Source organism: Aethalodelphis obliquidens, unplaced genomic scaffold (genome assembly GCF_003676395.1).
Source record: "Aethalodelphis obliquidens isolate GAN/ISIS:26980383/991018 unplaced genomic scaffold, ASM367639v1 scaffold25, whole genome shotgun sequence".
NCBI classification, from domain to species: Eukaryota; Metazoa; Chordata; class Mammalia; order Artiodactyla; family Delphinidae; genus Aethalodelphis; species Aethalodelphis obliquidens.
The window spans coordinates 9145053-9163825 of NW_020837969.1; the positions used below are offsets into that span (position 1 = coordinate 9145053).

An 18773-nucleotide genomic window follows, 5' to 3' on the forward strand; every position below is an offset into this window, starting at 1 on the left:
GTACATCATTGCTAATCATAATAACAGGAGGAAAATATAGATTTCATTATTACTGTTATTAAGAGATTATTGTATTATTTAGCCTGATTTTTTCCCCATCAAATAAAGAAATAATCAGTTTACTAATAAAAGGAACCAAGTTTTGGGGTCTAGCATATGGCATGGTGATGATACGTAACAATGTTTTATTGTATACTTGACAGTTGTGAGAGGGTAGATCTTAAAACTTCTCACCGCATACAAAAAAATGGTAACTATGTGAGGTGATGGATACATTAGCTAACATTATTATATATAACATTATTATAGTGATTATTTCACAATATATACATGTATCAAATCATCATACTATATACCTTAAATTTAGACAATGTTATAAGTCAATTATATCTCAATTATATCTCAACAGAGCTAGAAAAAAATAAATGAAACAAGTTAAATGAAATAAATAATAAATAAATAAACAAGTTAAAAATGTTTTAAAGTTCGAATTAAGTCCATCTTTTGTTAATAAGCAAAATTTGGGAACTATAATGGGAGCAACAGGAAATTTTAAAAACACTCAAGCTAGTTTCCTGTCGGAAAAGATTCACCTCCTATGACATAATCCCTTTGCACTCAGTGTTCCCAGGGGAACAGTCAAAGAACTAACTGTCTTTTATTTTTTGGAACCCAAGCATTAGCTTATTTCTGGATGCAGGGTTGGGTCTGTAAATGATTTCTTTACTCACCTGCACAAGTGGAAAAAACAAGGTGAGGGCGACAGAACATCCCTGCTAGGGTCTCCATATCAATAAAACAGGTTGGTGAGTGTAGACCTTTCCTAACACCCTGCATTTGGATTTTCAGCACCAAAGTCCCCTGACAGGCTCCAAAGTGTTTTTAGAATTTGAAAAATATTTAAGGAACATAACGCTTTTCTATGCCTTTTACTGAATGCAAGCACTTCACTTTCACTATTACTAGGAAACTGAAGTAGTCTAGCAAAGATATTTGCCAGTGACTACTGCTCTTTCAAGGAGCATTGACTGTATTTTTAAGAACTACTTAATGAAATACCACAACCAGTATTTTTCTGTTCACACTATTTGAAACCTTTACGTCCCTTTGAAAAACGGCACACTGGGAATGTTTCAGATCTCATTTATGTGGCTAAAGCTGTTTCTGATAAAGAATCCACCGAGTACAATTCATGGAATATTCTTCCTCTCTCTCCCAGTCTTTAAAGTATCTGTAATAGTAAATTAATTTTTGTCAAAATATAATATCCATTTAAATAGCTGTCTGGGAGAATTGTTCATTGATATTGAAGCATACATCAATTTCTTAATTTCAAAATGCAATAGTTGATTTTTTTCAATAACCCATATTATCATGACCATCAGAAATGGGATTTTAGGGATCCTTTAAATATTAACACTCTTTAAAATGACCTTCTTTAACACAGTTTGTTTCTCTGTTTCTTGGCTTCCTCATCTGTAAAAGAATGGGCAGAAATAGATGATGATGATTTCTGTGGTCCGTCAGAGCTATAAAGCTCTGTGTCTCTTGGTCATGTTTTTGCCGTAGTCTAATAAGATTTTACACAACTTCTATGAGGCTCCCTTTCAGTTCTGATGCACTTGACCCTTGCTGAGAATTGCTGGTTTAGAGACTTTCTATGTTTCCTTATTTATATTCTATGGTAGCTAGCTAGTTAGTAGAGAGGGTAATTTGTTAGGTAGTTTTTGGATTTGACTAAGGTCAGTATATTGATAAAACCAGTCTGCGCCCTTTACCTGTCAGTTGCATTCTTTTTGCACCACCTTCCTAAATTCCACCGGGAGGGCTCCCTAATCTTCCTATTTGTAAAAGTTGGGGGGGAGAAAGTCAGGTGGCAGGCATGTGGGAAGATGAGGAAATGAGGATTTGTCAGTTCTTAGCCTACTGATGCCATCTACAGTTTTTTATGTGTGTTTTTAAATTAATTCCTCAGCTCTCTTTACAGAGCAGACTTCTGTTAAGAGTTCAGTAAGAACTAGAACCAACACTGCCCTTTGTGGGAAGCAGAGAGGGTGCCCTCAGGGTGGAGCTCCCGCGGCTTTGCTGTGGAGGGATCCTAGGGACCAAGACTTTGCTTTGCAACTTCTTGCTCTGATGAAGTGGACTCCCTCTGGGAGGGCAAGGCATCACCATCGGGTCCCATTGCATAGTCTGGTGTAGGGACAGTTCATCAGATCTTGCTCAGAGCAGACTTGGATAACAGACAAGAGAAAAGGAGCAGGAGATTCTTGGGCCAGTGGGAAGGACCACCTTGTAGAGAGCAGCAGGGCACATGCTGGGAGGGCTGGGTCCAGGGCATTGATGGAGCACGGCAGTAAGTGAGGGCAGCCACACAGCTGTGCTTCTCTGCTTGTAGTCTTTGTTCCCAAAGGAAGAGGGGAAGAGAAAACGCAGATCACTACCTGGGGCCATGGGTAGGGAGATTGAGGAACCCATCCTTGTATTTACTAATTCATTGGTTTCCTTAAGCAAAATGAGCCGAGCCCTTAGAACTGTGATGTGCTCCTGAGATAAAAGGAGAAACAAAGAAGGATCAGGAAAGGGATTCCTCTGTTGTAGACAGAATAGCAGGGAAAGGCTCTGGGGAGATAACTTCAGAGCTGAGCTCAAAAGATGAGAAGGACTGCCCCCATCCCACCATGCAAAATAGGGGGGTGGGGGCAGTCCAGGCAGACGGAAGCACATGCAGAGACCCTGAGGTGGAAGAACCCTTCCTGCCTCTCTTCCGTAGAGGTGAAAATAAACATTAAGGGCTGAGTCTAAACGAAAGGAGGTTAAAGCAAACGCACCAACCAACAAACGCATAGCTGCACAGAGAAAATGGTATGAGAGGAAGCGAGGCACATCCAGCTGTGCAGGTGGTGTTTACGGTTTGATTCTATACACCTACACGGCTTGGTGTGATTTTAGCCTCACCTGCCCCGAGACACCTTTTCTGCTTTTCCCAGGATCCCTCATCTGCCCTTTTCTCAGATTGGCTTGGTCCTACTTACAGTGCTAAATGTGTTAGGTAATATGAGACATCATTTCTGGGAATGACCCAGTATTAATGTGAGACGGAGGAGAAGAAATTGTAATAAGAAGACATTTCCATATTGGGTTGAAGTGGGGCAGATGATAGAGAGAGGAGGTATGCTGAGAAACAGAGAAGGTGTATTTAGGGCTTTGAGGAGCATGAGAGGAGAAGAGGAGAAATCAGGAAGAACACAGGCTCCTGTTCTAGCTGAGCTGTGTTTTACTGACAGCGATTTAAACAGCTGGCCTACCAGGTGCGAATACTTTCTCTAGGTCTTGGGGCTTGGCTGGAGGCTGATCATCGACTCAGGTTCCCCACTTTATTTGGAATTCCCTAGAAATCAGCCCAAGGTAAGAAGTGTTGGGGCAGTTCAATCCCAGGGAAGCAGGAGGGAGGGAAATGGCAGTAAGCCCAGAAGGTAGGGATGGCGAATAGGAGGGAAGCCGTTCACACTTAGTAACCAGCCGGCTGGCTCAGTCTCACAGGTGCCTTAACAGCCTGGGGGCACTGCTGGGGCCTCGCTGTTCACTGCAACCCCTCCAGCGCTGTTTCCCACTGGGCAGGAATGTCCCCAGAGCGTCTCCATATTTTAGGGCCATAGTCACCACGTTTCCAGGCAGCTGCTATGGAACCCAGAGCACTGGCATGCTCTGCCCAGCCAGCACCTGGGTGAGGGGGCTCCTTTCTGTCAGGAGCCCCCAGACCCATGGCTGTGGTCAGCAGCAGCACCTGGGATGTGGCTGCATGGCCACAGGGGCAGAAGAAGGCCCAGACGGGGAGACGGGGAGGGCGCGTGCAAGCCTGGAGCACCCCGTGTGTCCAGCACCTGCTACACACGCACCAGCCCTGGCTCGGGTTGCCTTGTCTGTCCTGGATCTTTCCATTGTCAGTCCATCACTTTGTTGTAACAAGGAGGGCAGGATGATTCAGAATATTGGAAGGCTTTGCACAGAGTAGATACAAGCCTAGAGGAAAATCGTTGCTGTGCAGCCTCTCTGTATTTGCAGTTGTTTTCTGCTCAATCACAAGTATAGGTGATAAGTTTCAGAGTAAGAAAAAAAGACAGTTTGAATCCATGTATTGCATGATCTGGAGCAGTTGACCCTCTGAGTCTTGTTTTTCTCAAAGTGGGGTTGAGGCACCTCCAGTGATGACTCATCCCGGGGCCCTGGATGAATGCCTGTCAGGAGCACGTGGTTAATGCTACTGTTTCCCTCCCTGCCTGGCTAGCCCCTGCCACTCCCGCCACTCCCCGGGCCTGTTCACCATAGAAAACAAATAGTCGTTGCTGGTGTGTCCTGCCCTCCAGCCCTGCTCGCCCTCCTGGCGGAGGCTGGAGCTGTCCACAGGCTGCAGGCGCTCTCCCCTCCCTCCATCTGAGAAGCTCCCAGGCTCTCTCACTGGACCTGCAGAGGAAAGAGAACAGCCCATAAAACAGCTCAAGGCCCAGAGTCTGCGGGGTCCTCTTTGGCTTCCAAATGTCAAGTGAAAGAAAGGTGTAGAGGCCACTGTTCCCCGGGCATCAGGAGATTGTCAGGCAGGGGCTGAGGGGCCACAGAGAGATGAACTGAGATGGGAGAAGGGAGTGCTGGATCAGCTTCTTCTAGAGCCTTGATGCGGGTCCAGGCTTACTTGAATCCCCTCTCCCTGCCCACCTGTTCCTTCCAGAAATAGTGCAGTAGTGGCTTCTGCCTCTGTATGAATGGGTGGGTGTGAATCTGAGGATTTAATATTTCTACTTGGTCAGACAAAAACACCCCTCTTGTTTTGCTAAATAGTGGATCCCCATGAACTTATGGTATACTCAGAAGATGCAAATTAAATTTCCTCGTGGGAAAATTCACACATTCTTCTAAATGCTGCACATCTGAGAGCTCTCAGAGTCTGAAGATTGCTGGTCATTTGAAGCCCCATTCACGGCGTTAATGTTGCTTGTATTCTGATCGCGGTTAGGGGTCTTTGTTGTGCTGTTATTAAAGTACAATATCTAAAAATCCTATGAAATATTAGATTATTTCCTTAGGCTAAAGAGATCCATCTAATGCATTCTTAGTGGTACTAAATTGCCTTCAGGCTTGAGGAGATGAGTCTAAAAATTGCCACTATAAGAAGAAAAAATGACCCAGAAACGACACATTATGTGTGAAAATCAAAAGGGGGGTAATAGGCATTGCGATATTCACAGCAGCTGCACATGCATCTCTCTGGTGATGCCATTGTCTGGAAGGCTGTGCAAACTGTACAATCTGACGACGTCTTAGGAGTGAAGGGCCAGTTTACTTGGACCGTCTTTGTAGCCTGAAATCAATCGAATGTATTAGGACCAGTCTTGCCATTAGTGGAGAACATACGGTTCAGTATCAAAGTTCCTTTCCTGAGTGGAGTACGACTCATTTGTCAGAGAATCAGTGAGGTTATCTAAAACAGCTTCTTTTGAAATAGAGGCATGTAATAACAGACACGCACTTGCAAGGTGGCTGCAGAGATGGGTTTCACATGCTGCTGTTGGGATTTACTCCCTGCAGCCTTGCACTGTGGTGGCCGGTTGCACATTTAGGAGATGATCTGAATTCATGCCTTTGTCTCCTGTTTGTCCTGTGCAGTCATTCTACAAACATCTATCTCAGGGATATCATAAGCGCAATAAACTCTGCTGGAGGCTGTGAGAGATTTCAAGGTGAGTGAAACATGATGCTTTCCCTCAGGGACCCTTGCTCCTGGGAACTGCCTCTCTGGGTGGCCTTTTCCAAGCCTCATACCCTTCCTACTTCTGGGCTTTAGGTTAATATTTCTCAAAAGAAACATTTTGTGGAGTAGTAAAAGAGCTAAGCTGTACCTCAAAGAGAGGGAAAGGAGAAGGGGTGAATCAGGAGAGGACCCCAAATCCCCAAGTCTAAAGGGGAAAAACTCTGGAGCAGGAAGGAATGGGCCCCTCTTTGGAACAGGAATTGGAAAATACTGTTCTGGACAAACCAGGCTACTTGCAGTTCCCTGAACAGATCACCAACTTTGACACCAACAGGGCTTTCTATGGTGGGTTTCACTCTAGAACACAGATACTCATTTTGAGAAAAGTAAGTAAACTATATGAATCTCTTAAGACCCAACCCAAATTTCAGTTTCTGGCAATGTCATTGTTTTACCTTTTCACTGAGGGCAGAATCATTTTTCCCATAGTAATTTATATTTCTTTACCTCATTTCCCACTGGTTGTTGGATGAAGTATTTCCTGCCCCCAGTAGTTCGTACATCCTTATGACTAGCAGGGCACCTCGTGCTTAAAAGCCTGACCATAACCAGTTGTGAACCAATGCAGGTGAGCTGTAATAAAGGCCGGTAAAGAGGATGAAGAGTAGATGGATTTCTCTGCTACCGTTATTTCTCAGGCCCATTTTACTGACAGATTGACACATGTAGCCCCAGGAAAGTGACTTGTCTTTCTCCACTTGTTCAGCATGTATTTTCGAGTGCCTGTGATATGCCAGGCACTGTTTAAGGCAGTGGGGATATTTTATTTGTAGAAGGAGGACTTGAGTCCAAATGTACTAAAGATGTTGAAGAACATTGGAAGTGTTCCTGACAGTTTTCTTCTCATTTCTTTTCTTGTATCAAGTGTCATTTCTTTTCTTCCAAAGTTACAAAAATATCTTCAAATTCTTCCTACTACAGTTTTCTGGAAGCTTTAACATCTACTTCCAGAAGCTACCTGTATAACTAATTTTATTTATGGGAAGTAAATATTTTTTAATGAGAAAGAAGTAAGAAGGAGGAAGAGGAAGAGAGAGACAGATGAGAGAGGGAGGGAGAAGGAGGAGGAGGGAGCGGCAGAGATGGGGAGGGTGGGGGGGCTTGTATATGCTAAGAAGAGTGATTATTGTTTGCAGAGTCAGCTTCAGTGCTTATGAGCGGTTTAATTACAGGCCCATGAATTCAGAGGTGCAAAACGTAATCTTCTTTGTACTGGGGCTGTAATTAATTTCTTTTTCAATATCCCCATTTAGTCTGAGTCAGAAAATTGTGTTTATTTACTCTTAAAAGTTTTTGAAATCCGTGATTTTTTAGTCTATCAGGTTTAGTCAGCTGTTCACTTCCCGTTCCCCCTCTGCTGCTGATGTCATGTCAGGGCTTACGGAAAGGCCCTCATTTCAATGGTGGGGAGTGGGCGTGGCTTCCCCCGCCTTATCCCTGCCTCTCGGATTCCTCTCCTGATCGTCCCCGGCCCCTGGCCGGCGCACATCCTCTTCCTGGAGAGGAGATGTTTCTGAGTCTGGGGCTTCCTTTCCACCAACCACAGCCAACATTCAAGAGGCATGAGCACCCTGGGGACGACTTGCTGTGTCACTCGAGGGCCCAGGGGCTCCACCTCCTAGTCGTAGGCTCCCATGCTGCCTTTTCTTCTTTAGAGAGGCTGTGCCGTTAGACACAGACTTGTCCATAGGGTCACAGCTGGGAAAGGGGAACGGGTCTGTGTTAGCCCTGGGGGCCCACACACTGCCCTGGGGGGGGCCCTATCTTGTTCCACTGCCTCACCCAACTTGCTTCCTGGTCCAGGGTGCTGCGGATACCAGGGCACTGCATTCCACAGCCCTGACACCTGACACCTGCCTCAGCTTGGCCTTGTGTTTTGCTTAACTTTTATGTTTCATAGAGAGGAATGAGGAATGGGGAGCAATGTATCATCACTGCTCCTTTAAACATATTTCACACACCTGGAGGACACTTCTGGACTTAGACACCTATAATTTTACTTCGTGCTATGCCAGTGTCAGCATCCTCAGGGTGTAAGTAAAATACAGGAGAAAAATCACAGGTGTGAACCCTTGTGCCTGTGCACACACACACACACACACACACACACACACACACACACACACACACACACACACACACACACACACACACACACACCCTTTACCACTTCACATATTATCCTGCCACATGGCTCCAGTTCTTCTCAAAAAATAGTTAAGCAAGAGGGAGGAGATATGGGGATATATGTATATGCATAGCTGATTCGCTTTGTTATAAAGCAGAAACTAACACACCACTGTAAAGCGATTATACTCCAATAAAGATGTTAAAAAAAAAAAATCTGGTGAGGAAGCCTAGGTGACCTTTGTGTCTTGGGTTTCCAGGGATTCTAAATTCTCTTGATGACCCACACAAAATCTTTGAAAATTTATTAAAATTTCAGTTGTTGCCTTTTTATACATAAAAAAAAATAGTTAAGCAAGATATCTATCCCTTTGGTACAGTGTGGTTCCAGATATAATTTCCCCATGTCATTTGTGTTCACTTTACAAAGAGAAATACAGCAAATCCTGACTTCAACTTAGTTCTAAAGAAAGTTTTTTGCTCTAATTTTTGTGCTTTCTGTTGCTTAAATGTGAAAACAGTATAATATAATGTGTTTCTCCTTTTTGCTACAGATGCAAAATGTGTAAATGCCTACCCCTGATGCCTAAAAATAGTATCTAGTTTTTTGTATTTATGAATCTTTAAGTATGTTGTTTGAGCTGGATTTTTTTAACCAAGAGACAGATATCTATCTATGTATCATCTATATCAATCTATCAGTCTACTTATCCATTTAGAAAATTCTAAATGGGGAAACTAGTTGCTTCAGTAGATTCAATCAACACCAGCCAGCATGGATTGAGGTAACAGGTGGGATCTGCCCATCTAGCCACTCAGGTAGGTCAGAGTCATCTCTGAATTAATGGATAGTTACACATCACAGCTAAATCATTCCACATCCTATTTTGGATTCTAGTTTAATCTTTAAATTACTTTGTGTGTGGGGTTTTTTAGAAATAATTATACTACCAATCTTAAATAAATGCACAAATAGCCATTCTCTAGGAAACCCATATTTAGAAATAGTTCATTCACCTAGAAAGTCTCTTCAAACTATAGGTAAAGTCAAGTAGATGGTGACAAATGGAATGTCTTCATAATTCAGACTTTGAATGACAAGCCTTTCGGAAGTGCTAAGCACTGAAGAAGTGAAAAGTGTGTTTTTTTCTATTCTGTTCTATTATATTTAAAACACCAAATTATTCTGCTTCAACTATTTAACTTAAAATTTGCCATTTGGATATTTATTATCAATACACAATTTATCTTGATCTTATACAAAATCAGTTTTCTGTTTTGACAATTTCCAGCTACTAACAATTGTCAAAATTGTATGACAAAATAATTCTTAGGTGTTCTAAATTTAATTGCCAATGGGAAGATACTAATTTCTTTTTTTCTGTTATTTTCTTCTGAATGCTTTCCAGAAAACCAAATTAATCTTCCTAATGTTATACATGTGCCTTCAAACATAGTAATCATAAAATCAAATCATAAATAAAAGCTTAGTTTATTATATATTTGAAGCTGACAGTGTGCATGGATTTTAAATTGAACTGATTCAAGTGCTAGATAAAACCAAAGCAAAAGTTTGAAATAATAAATTAGAAGTTGGATCATCATCAGTTTCAAGCTCAACCCTGTTCATCTCAATGCAGAGACTACTCCTCATCTTCACTCTTGGGAATGAGTTTACCCATCAGTGGCTCTGTTTTCCAAACTGCCATCAAGCTAAGAGGTTGCTCTTGTTAATAATTTTAATGCTTTGAAAGTAGAGAAGCCTCACTATTTTATCAATTGTTATTTCCAGTCATTTGTCAAAAGGTTTCAGGACAGAAATTAAGGAATGAGTTCCATATCAGACTCTGTCCATACTGAGGACTGATTTCCCCAGAACCCAGATGGAGATTTCTGGACTAGATCTTCTGTGATATACTACAGTGATTATGGAACATTAGGAAGAGTCTTCTACCTTCTGCAGTAGAAGAGGCTTCTGTAGTTTTTGTCTGCTGGAAATCTGAGGAGAGTGTGAACTCTGTTAGGTGTGAGAGAGTTCTGTCTCAATGAGTGCGAGCAAATGGGGCAATCTAATAGTAGGATTTTAAAATATTTAAAAATTTAACTTTTAATAAAATCAGAAGTACTACGATTATTGCAGTATAGAAACAAAAGTGTACTTGTGATTCTGTTACCATGCTAAAAATAGTTTTATGCCTAATTTTCCTGATATACAGATTCAGATACTTATATAGATAACTGTTATCTGGGGTAACAATTTTGTATCAAGCTTTTATCTTCTCTATATCGCTATATATTTTGCTCATTTTTGTAGAAATGTATTCATTCAAATATATATGAGATAATATAGTCATTCATATTTCTCATGGTTTCCAAAAAACAACACTGCCCATATTTTCTCCAATTTTGGATGATAAATCTATAATATATTGCCAGAAATGAGATAGAGTAGTCAAAGTTAACACAGTTCACTAAGAATACCTAAAGGAAGTTGATCGGATGTATGAAAAGCATGTATGAAAAAGATAGACATTTTGTTGGAATGGAGTACACTCCATCAAAACTATGAATGATAGGCTTTGGTAACTGAAGTAAGTGGTTGCCAGAGGGAAGCAATAATCTCATTGTCCTTCCTTTATGTTTGACCATGCCTAGAAATTATGTGCGATACTAGCACCTTAGTTTGAGAGGATCATAAAAAATGCTGAAGGACTCTTAAATCCCGACTCTCCCTAACCTGTTATTAATCACATCATTTGGTGTATTTTGTTCACAGTACTTAACAACACTTTCATTTTCTTCTCATTTGATTTGTTTGTTTGGTTTTTTGTCCTCCCTTAACTAGAATGTTATCTCCATGAGATTGGGACATTGTCGGTCTTATGAATTTCTGCATATTTAGTACCTGGAGTAGAGTGTGGCACACAGTGGATATTCAATAAAAATATATTGAAAGAATGATGAAAAGTATGAAAACTGAAATTTAGGTAAACAAAGAGAACTGAAGATTGGGGCCTGGAATAGAGAACACGGAGATATAATAGTTGTTTTCAAACCAAATATTCAGATTTACTTCATTTATTCAGTGTGGTTCCGGAAATTTAAACAAAGACCAAAGGCCAATGAAATTATGATGTATATGTCTAAAAAGTATAGCTGTTTTAAATAACTGCTATGACTAACAATGAAAATGAGAATTACGTTTACATTTTGGTTTTTCCACTTTTCCCTTTCAAAAATAATACATATTATGTCTTTATAACACAGTGTTTCTCAAAATTACTTCCATAGAATTTTTTTTTTAACTTTCTATTTTATATTGGAGTATAGCCAATTAACAATGTTGTGATAGTTTCAGGTGCACGGCAAAGCGACTCAGCCATATATATACACGTATCCATTCTCCCCCAAAGTCCCCTCTCATCCAGGCTGCCACATAACATTGAGCAGAGTTCCCTGTGCTATATATAGAGAAGGTCCTTGTTTGGTTATCCATGTTAAATACAGCAGTGTGTACATGTCAGTCCCCACCTCCCTAACCATCCCTTCCCCCACCCTTCCCCCATGGTAACTGTAAGTTCAGTCTCGAAGTCCATGAGTCTGTTTCTGTTTTGTAAATAAGTTCATTTGTATCATTTCTTTTTAGATCTGCATATAAGCTATATCATACGATATTTCTCTTTCTCTGTCTGACTGCCTTCACTCAGTATGACAATCCATGTTGCTGCAAATGGCATTATTTCTTTCTTTTTAATGGCTGAGTAATACTCCATTGTATGTATGTACCACATCTTCTTTATCCGTTCCTCTGTCAGTGGACATCTAGGTTGCTTCCATGTCTTGGCTATTGTAAACAGTGCTGCAATGGACATTGGAGTGCATGTATCTTTTCGGACCATGTTTTTCTCCTGATATATGCCCAGGAGTCATATAGTAGCTCTATTTTCAGTTTTTAAGAAACCTCCGTAATGTTCTCCATAGTGGCTGTACCAATTTACATTCCTACCTACAGTGTAGGAGGGTTCCCTTCTCTCTACACCCTCTCCAGCATTTATTGTTGTGGATTTTTTGATGATACCCATTTTGACTGGTGTGAGGTGATACCTCATTGTAGTTTTGATTTGGATTTCTCTAGTAATTTGTGATGTTGAACATCTTTTCATGTGCCTTTTGGTCATCTGTATGTCTTCTTTGGAGAAATGTCTATTTAGGGCTTCTGCCCATTTTTTGATTGGGTTGTTTGTTTTGATGATATTAAGCCGCATGAGCTGTTTGTAAATTTTGGAGACTAATCCCTTGTTGGTCACATCATTTGCAAATATTTTCAACACTCATTTATGATTAAAACTCTCCAGAAAGTGGGCATAAAGGGAACATACCTCAACATAATAAAGGACATATATGACAAACCTACAGCTAACATCATACTAAACAGTGAAAAGCTGAAAGCATTTCCTGTAAGATCAGGAACAAGACAAGGATGTCCACTCTTGCCACTTTTATTCAACATAGTTTTGGAAGTCCTAGCTATGGCAATCAGAGAAGAAAAAGAAATAAAAGGAATCCAAATTGGAAAAGAAGTTAAACTGTCACTGTTTGCAGATGACATGATACTATACATAGAAAATCCTAAAGACACCACCAGAAAACTACTAGAGCTCATCAGTGAATTTGGTAAAGTTGCAGGTTACTTTCATAGAATTCTAGTTGCCCTGGATACTTAGTGCAAAAGGGCTTCCTGACCAGATAAATTTGGAAAATTCTACATACTTTACATTCTCTTAAGTAGGTGAAACACATTTTGCATATTAAATTTTAGTAAACTGAAAGTCCCCTTTAGAAAAGAAAGATGCTTAATTTTGTTTAATCCAGAATTTTTCAAATTGATTCCATGATTTTTATAGACATCTGTGATGATCCTCCGAGAGTGTTATACAAAAGTGTGGGAAATGCTGTTGTAATGTTACTGGAATAATGTTCACTGTGATATTGCAGGTTAGACTTTTTCAATAAGCAGGAAAGGAAAGCGTTTGTTTATTTTTTTCCTTATCTTTTATCTATTAATAACTTTACACATAACACGGGCAACTATGCATATTTTCTCTCAAAGACTCTCTTTCATTCCCATTTTTGTCAACGTCAACGTCAGGGTTTGTCAAATGGAAGACACAGGTAGAATTTCCTCTTGTAACAATAGGCTTGTCAGATAATAAAATAATGCTGCACTCAACTCAGTGCCAGACAACAGGCTTAGAAGGAAGTGATTGGGTGTGCTCAGACCTGATGTATGCCTCTCACATCTTCTCATGCACCTGTTGGTTTGTGATTCTGCAGTCACGTTTCCTTACTGCTTACAACCTTAGGGCTTCATGTTTTCAGAGGCAGCTCTGGAGCCAAAGCAGTTTTTCATCTAACTCTAGGCTGGATGGATTGCTTTTTTGTAAATCAAATTATTCTTTTCCTATAAGATGTATTTCTGAAATATAATAGCACTGACCTCTGTCTGAATATAATATAATTAGTGTTTGCAATGATAAATTCTTTACTGAGACATTTTTTTCCTTGTTTTTCATTTCAAGCAAGTTTGATGATGATGATGATAACACTTAACATGAGATTTATCTCTTTAAAATTTTTTTTTTTTTGCGGTACGCGGGCCTCTCACGTTGTGGCCTCTCCCGTTGCGGAGCACAGGCTCCGGACGCGCAGGCTCAGCGGCCATGGCTCACAGGCCCAGCCGCTCTGCGGCATGTGGGATCTTCCCAGACCGGGGCACAAACCCGTGTCCCCTGCATCGGCAGGCGGACTCTCAACCACTGCGCCACCAGGGAAGCCCTCTTTAAATTTTTTAAGTGTATATTACTGTTGACTATAGGTACAATGATGTATAGCAGATCTCTAGAAATTATTTATATTACTTAACTTAAACTTTATACCTTTGAATTAATAATTTCCCATTTCCCCCCTTCCTCCCTTCCCCTCTTCCCCCCAGCCCCTGGCAACCACCATTCCAGTCTTTGATTTTATAAATTTGACTGTTTTTGATACCTCATATAAGTGGAATCATACAGCACTTGTCTTTCTGTGTACTGAGACATTTTTTTAACCCAGGCTTTTTCGGTCTTTTTTTTGGTAAGATATTTATCCATGTGGAATGACATCCAACTTTGTTTTGTTTCCAGGGTTCACTTCTTTCACATGCATTTTCTTACTTAATCCACAACACATGGTCCTGCCACCTTTGTCATTGTCTTAATTTTAGAGAAGATACCTTAAGGATCATATATTTATTTAGCAGAAGTTGGCAGAACGGAAATTTGAATCCAGGCCTTGTGCTGCATTAGAGGGTTGTATCTGTGAATAATTACTAATGGATCACTTAATGTTTAATATCGTTTTGAGGGCATAACACAGTAGCAGCACTGTGATGATTTTTTTTAAGAAGTCTTCCATGAGTAATTCGGGTTGTTTTTGGTTTTGTAATTGCTCAGGGTTGGTGCAAATGTACAGTTCTCCTGTGAGGACAATTACGTGCTCCAGGGATCCAAGAGCATAACGTGTCAGAGAGTCACGGAGACTCTGGCTGCGTGGAGTGACCACCGGCCCATTTGCCGAGGTAAGGCCTGTATGATTGCGTCTGCCCAGGTTCTCTCTTTCCTCAGATTTGGCATGCTTTTCTGAACGATTTAAGTGCAAAGCACTGTGTATAGGCAGAGCAAAACGTGGTGATGATTTATGCTTTCATAGTGATGTAGGTAAACAAGAAATATTTTTTGAAATTTTTTAGCAGGCAAACATTTCCAGAGATATTTGTGGTTTTTAAATTTCAGGAAATACATGAGCAAATCTAATCATTCAAACACACACACATACTCGATATAACTTGGTATCTATCTATCTATATACACAGTTTGCATATGTATGAAAATATGTTACATAACCAGATGCTTTGGAAAACTTTATGCATGTCCCTGCATATCTAAAAATTCTCACTTTGCAATAGTAGTGAAGTTGAGTTCTTGGGTTTTGATAGTATCAGTGATAAAGGGAGTTTGTTAACATGATCTGAAGCCATCGTTTTATTATTAAATCATATTAAACTAATCTTGGACATAGAAGAGCAAAATATTGCATTATCACCATCTTCCTCAGTGAGGCCAAAGTATGTATTTGTTGCTTCTGTGAAGTACGTGAAGAATTCTACCAGAAGTATAGAAGCCATAGTGATCCCAGCAGAAAACTGTTTTGGCTATTTTACTAAGGAAGAATCAATAAAATTAAAAGAAAAACTAGGTATTTTGTTTTGTTTGCATTTTGGCCATAAAAAAATTATGCAAATTGGTAGTTTTAAAGGAAGAAGAAAAAAGGTACTAAGTTGAACAAGGAATAAAAAGTATATTCTTATATACTTTCATATATAAGAATATCTTATCCCTCCTTATAGTCTTTTTCAAGTGAATGGATTCATAAATTTTTATTTTAAAATGTTCCAGTTGTAAAAAGGTACAATACAAGATGAACAGTGTTAAGTTATATCCTGTGAAATGAAGTAGTTGCAAAATACATTGCTAGTTTCATCAAAGCTAAAATACTAGATTGCAGGCTTTAGTATAGTGTACCTTTACCTATAACAACTTGGTGGCTTTTTATATGTAGAAAACACAGCTTTGTAGCATCTATTCATCCCGAGGGCAGAGTGGGCGTGTGGTCTGGTTGCAGGTGGCCCTTTCCCATGAAAAGTTTCCCTTCTTGGAGAAGCACCCATCTCTGGTCAGGAAATGTGTATGGCTGCGCCCCTCCCCTTTTGGTCATTAGACTATTTGTACACTAATACTAAAGTGACATCATTAGGCTTTCAAAGGAACTGTAGCAAAATCCATATTCCCATGAAAGGATGGTAATGTTCATGCCCCAGTTACAAATGAGTACTAAGCCAGAGGTATTAGCTTTGCCCTAAGGAAAAAAATATGCTTTCATTTTTAAATGTTTTTCTTGCTCTTCTATACCAGGAACATATGTCATTATTTAAAAGCCCACACTAGACAAAACTAGTAAATGTGCATCTGCTTTAAATTGATATTTTAGAGTAACATAAAGGAACTATTGAGTAGGATATTATTTGATTCTTACCTTACTTATTAATCCAGAAGTTTTCCTTTTTTTCCCTTTGGCCCAAATCTCATCTACACTCATAACAATATTTCCTAGCACATTGGCCCCAGCTTATACGCTGATTTGGTGTCAAACACGCAGGTGCTTGCTCCATCCAGGCTAATGGTGGGACACTTCCCTCCATCCCCCTGGACCGCCAACTGCTCACTTTTAGAGGTAATTAGAGGAGGAGTCCTCTGGCTTCCTGTTCCCATAGACTCTAATGCCCTGCTTCATCATTTTAGAAGAGACAGCTTTCCCACAGGTTCTTTGTTGTGTGGTTCTGGCCTGGTTTCCCTGGGAGCCTCCTCACCTCTCTCCACACCCACTTCTGTTCATCACACTCAACTTTATTCATCTCTTCTTTTTTTCCTCCCCGCTGTTAACTCAGCTGTTTTGCTTTAATTAGATGTACCTTCATTTTCATGGACTAATCCTTTAGCTCTTTTTCAATTTATTACTTTTAACTTCCTGAAATAATGAGCTATAGCAGCAAGAAATAATTAAGGAAGAGTTTTCTTATAGGATGTACATTTTAGATCTGCATAATAGAATGATAGCAGACTGTGTCTAGAGAACAGTAAAAAATATCTTTAAAAACACAGTTTTAAAGAAATAAGTATTTTGGAGCATTTGGAGTAGTATGACATTAAACAAAAAAAATTAAAGTCCTGAAATCTCCTAAATAGAAGAATTTGAGATAAACTGTTTAGAATTAGGTGATAACAATTAGGTGACAGAAAACCAAACCCAAGAGAAGCTTAAAACAAATGGAAGTGGATTTCTCTCTTATACAGAAGTTAAGAGCTAGGCAGTACAGGACAAGGACGGCAGGTCTGTTTCAGATATGAAAATGTCCTCAAGACTCACTCTGTCCTCACTATGGTCATGCCTCCATCCTCAGAGTCCACGGTGGTATCCAAACTCCAGGTGATTGGATGGAGGAGGTTAGAAGAAGCAGGGTTAGCAGATATATGCTAACGAGAGTCTGCAGGAACCATCATATGCATTTCTGCTCATTCTCATTGGCCAAAATCCAGCCAGATATTCTCACCTTGTTGTGAGACTTAGAAACATACATATTTTCTATTGTGTGTTTAAATATGTGCCAAACAATTATATTTCTATGAAAGAAAAGGAGAATAGATACTAAGGGAATCTTTGCCATGGGGGTATATTTTTATAAGGAGAGGTGGGATAAATCACTGAATAAATGACACATTTTTTTTTTTTTTTTTGCTTCCCCGTATCATCTGCAGCTTTTCACGAGTGGAGAGCGCAAATAAATTAGAGAATCATTCATCCCTCTCTCATGTCCCTTGGCATTTTTGTATCAGTGCAGGACTATATGTGTAAGCTATATGGATGAAAAAAAGGGTGGAGCTGTGTGTATATGAATATCCCACTTTCTGGACTGGAAAGGGCTCATCTGTAAGTATCATGGTTAAGCAAGGAACCTGTCCTCCCCTTCAACACCCAACTCCCTTTCTCTGCCCTGTACTCACCTCCTGGCCACATTGCCCTCTCACAAGAGGCAGCTTCCTCCAGCAAAGCCAGCAGGAACACCCTTCCCTCTAGTCTGGGTGACAGAGTCTTATATAACGTAAGTAATCACCATATACCATGACCTGATCGATTACATATACAGATGGATGGTCAAACGTCTTAGTGCATCTGTAGGCTGACCCAATAGAGGATCACTTCGAGCAGTCTCTAGAGCAGGGCTCTCCACTAGAAATAAAGTGCAAGCCACAGATGTAATTTTAAAACATCTGGTAGCCAGATTTGAAAAGGAAAAGAAGCAGGTGCAGTTAATTTTAATAACATATCGATAATTTATTTAACCAAAATATTACAAATATAATTTTAATGTACAGTCAAAAAGATTATAGGGAGATGCTTTACTTTTTTCTCTTTCTTTTATTCATACTATGTCTTGGAAATCCAGTGTGCATTTTATGCTCAGAGCACATCTCAGCTCAGACCAGGGGCATTTCAAGTGCCCAATAGTCAGATGTGCTAGTGGCTACCATGGACAGCGCCACTCCGGCTGTGTAGCTCAGCCCAGTTCCAGTTTTCTCAGCACTCAACAGGCTTATGGGTGTGAAGGGAAGCAGTGATCTCCATGAGTCATGGGTGGTTTCCTGGCAGGCATCCCTCAGTGTAGAACATACTTTCTTCTATTAAAGCCCATACATTTTCCAGGTTGGCAACATTTAGGAGCCCTGAGTCTGTCATCATTCTCTCCTTTAAATAGTGTCTCTACTGGAAATAGTGTCTGTACTGGCTTTTAATGACTGATTCCTCAATTAAAGAAGAGCTGAAAAAACCTTTCTTTAGTTGGAACTTTTATGGCTATTTCTATAAAGATAGCTTTAGCTGTCCAAAGTGTAGGGGGAAATGGATAACATGAAACATAATGATGTTTCAAATGCTACCCAAAACACAACATAGGGATATTTACTTAGCTGTCAGTAGGTTCCAGACACCAAGTGCAATTTTTCAAGTTCATCTTCTCCTCTGTGCTACCCCTTAATACATTGTATGTAAGAGGCGAGCACCATGGCTTGGGTTTTCCTGATGCACTCTGAGCCTTTAAAGCAGCCCTTATATTGATCATCTCAGCCACATGTTCTAAATTCAACTATCTATCAAATGCAATAAAATGCCTCTGGTCTGAGCATTGCAC

At 40.1% G+C, this 18773-nt stretch overlaps 1 protein-coding gene across 1 annotated transcript in view; it reads left to right on the forward strand.

Moving 5' to 3' along the window:
- CSMD1 (CUB and Sushi multiple domains 1) overlaps positions 1-18773 on the forward strand; it is a 1488158-nt gene that overhangs the window by 1001898 nt on the left and 467487 nt on the right. The window contains exon 10 of the mRNA XM_027123007.1: positions 14425-14549. Coding sequence (XP_026978808.1) covers positions 14425-14549 — 125 coding nt within the window. The remainder of the gene's footprint in view (positions 1-14424; positions 14550-18773) is intronic.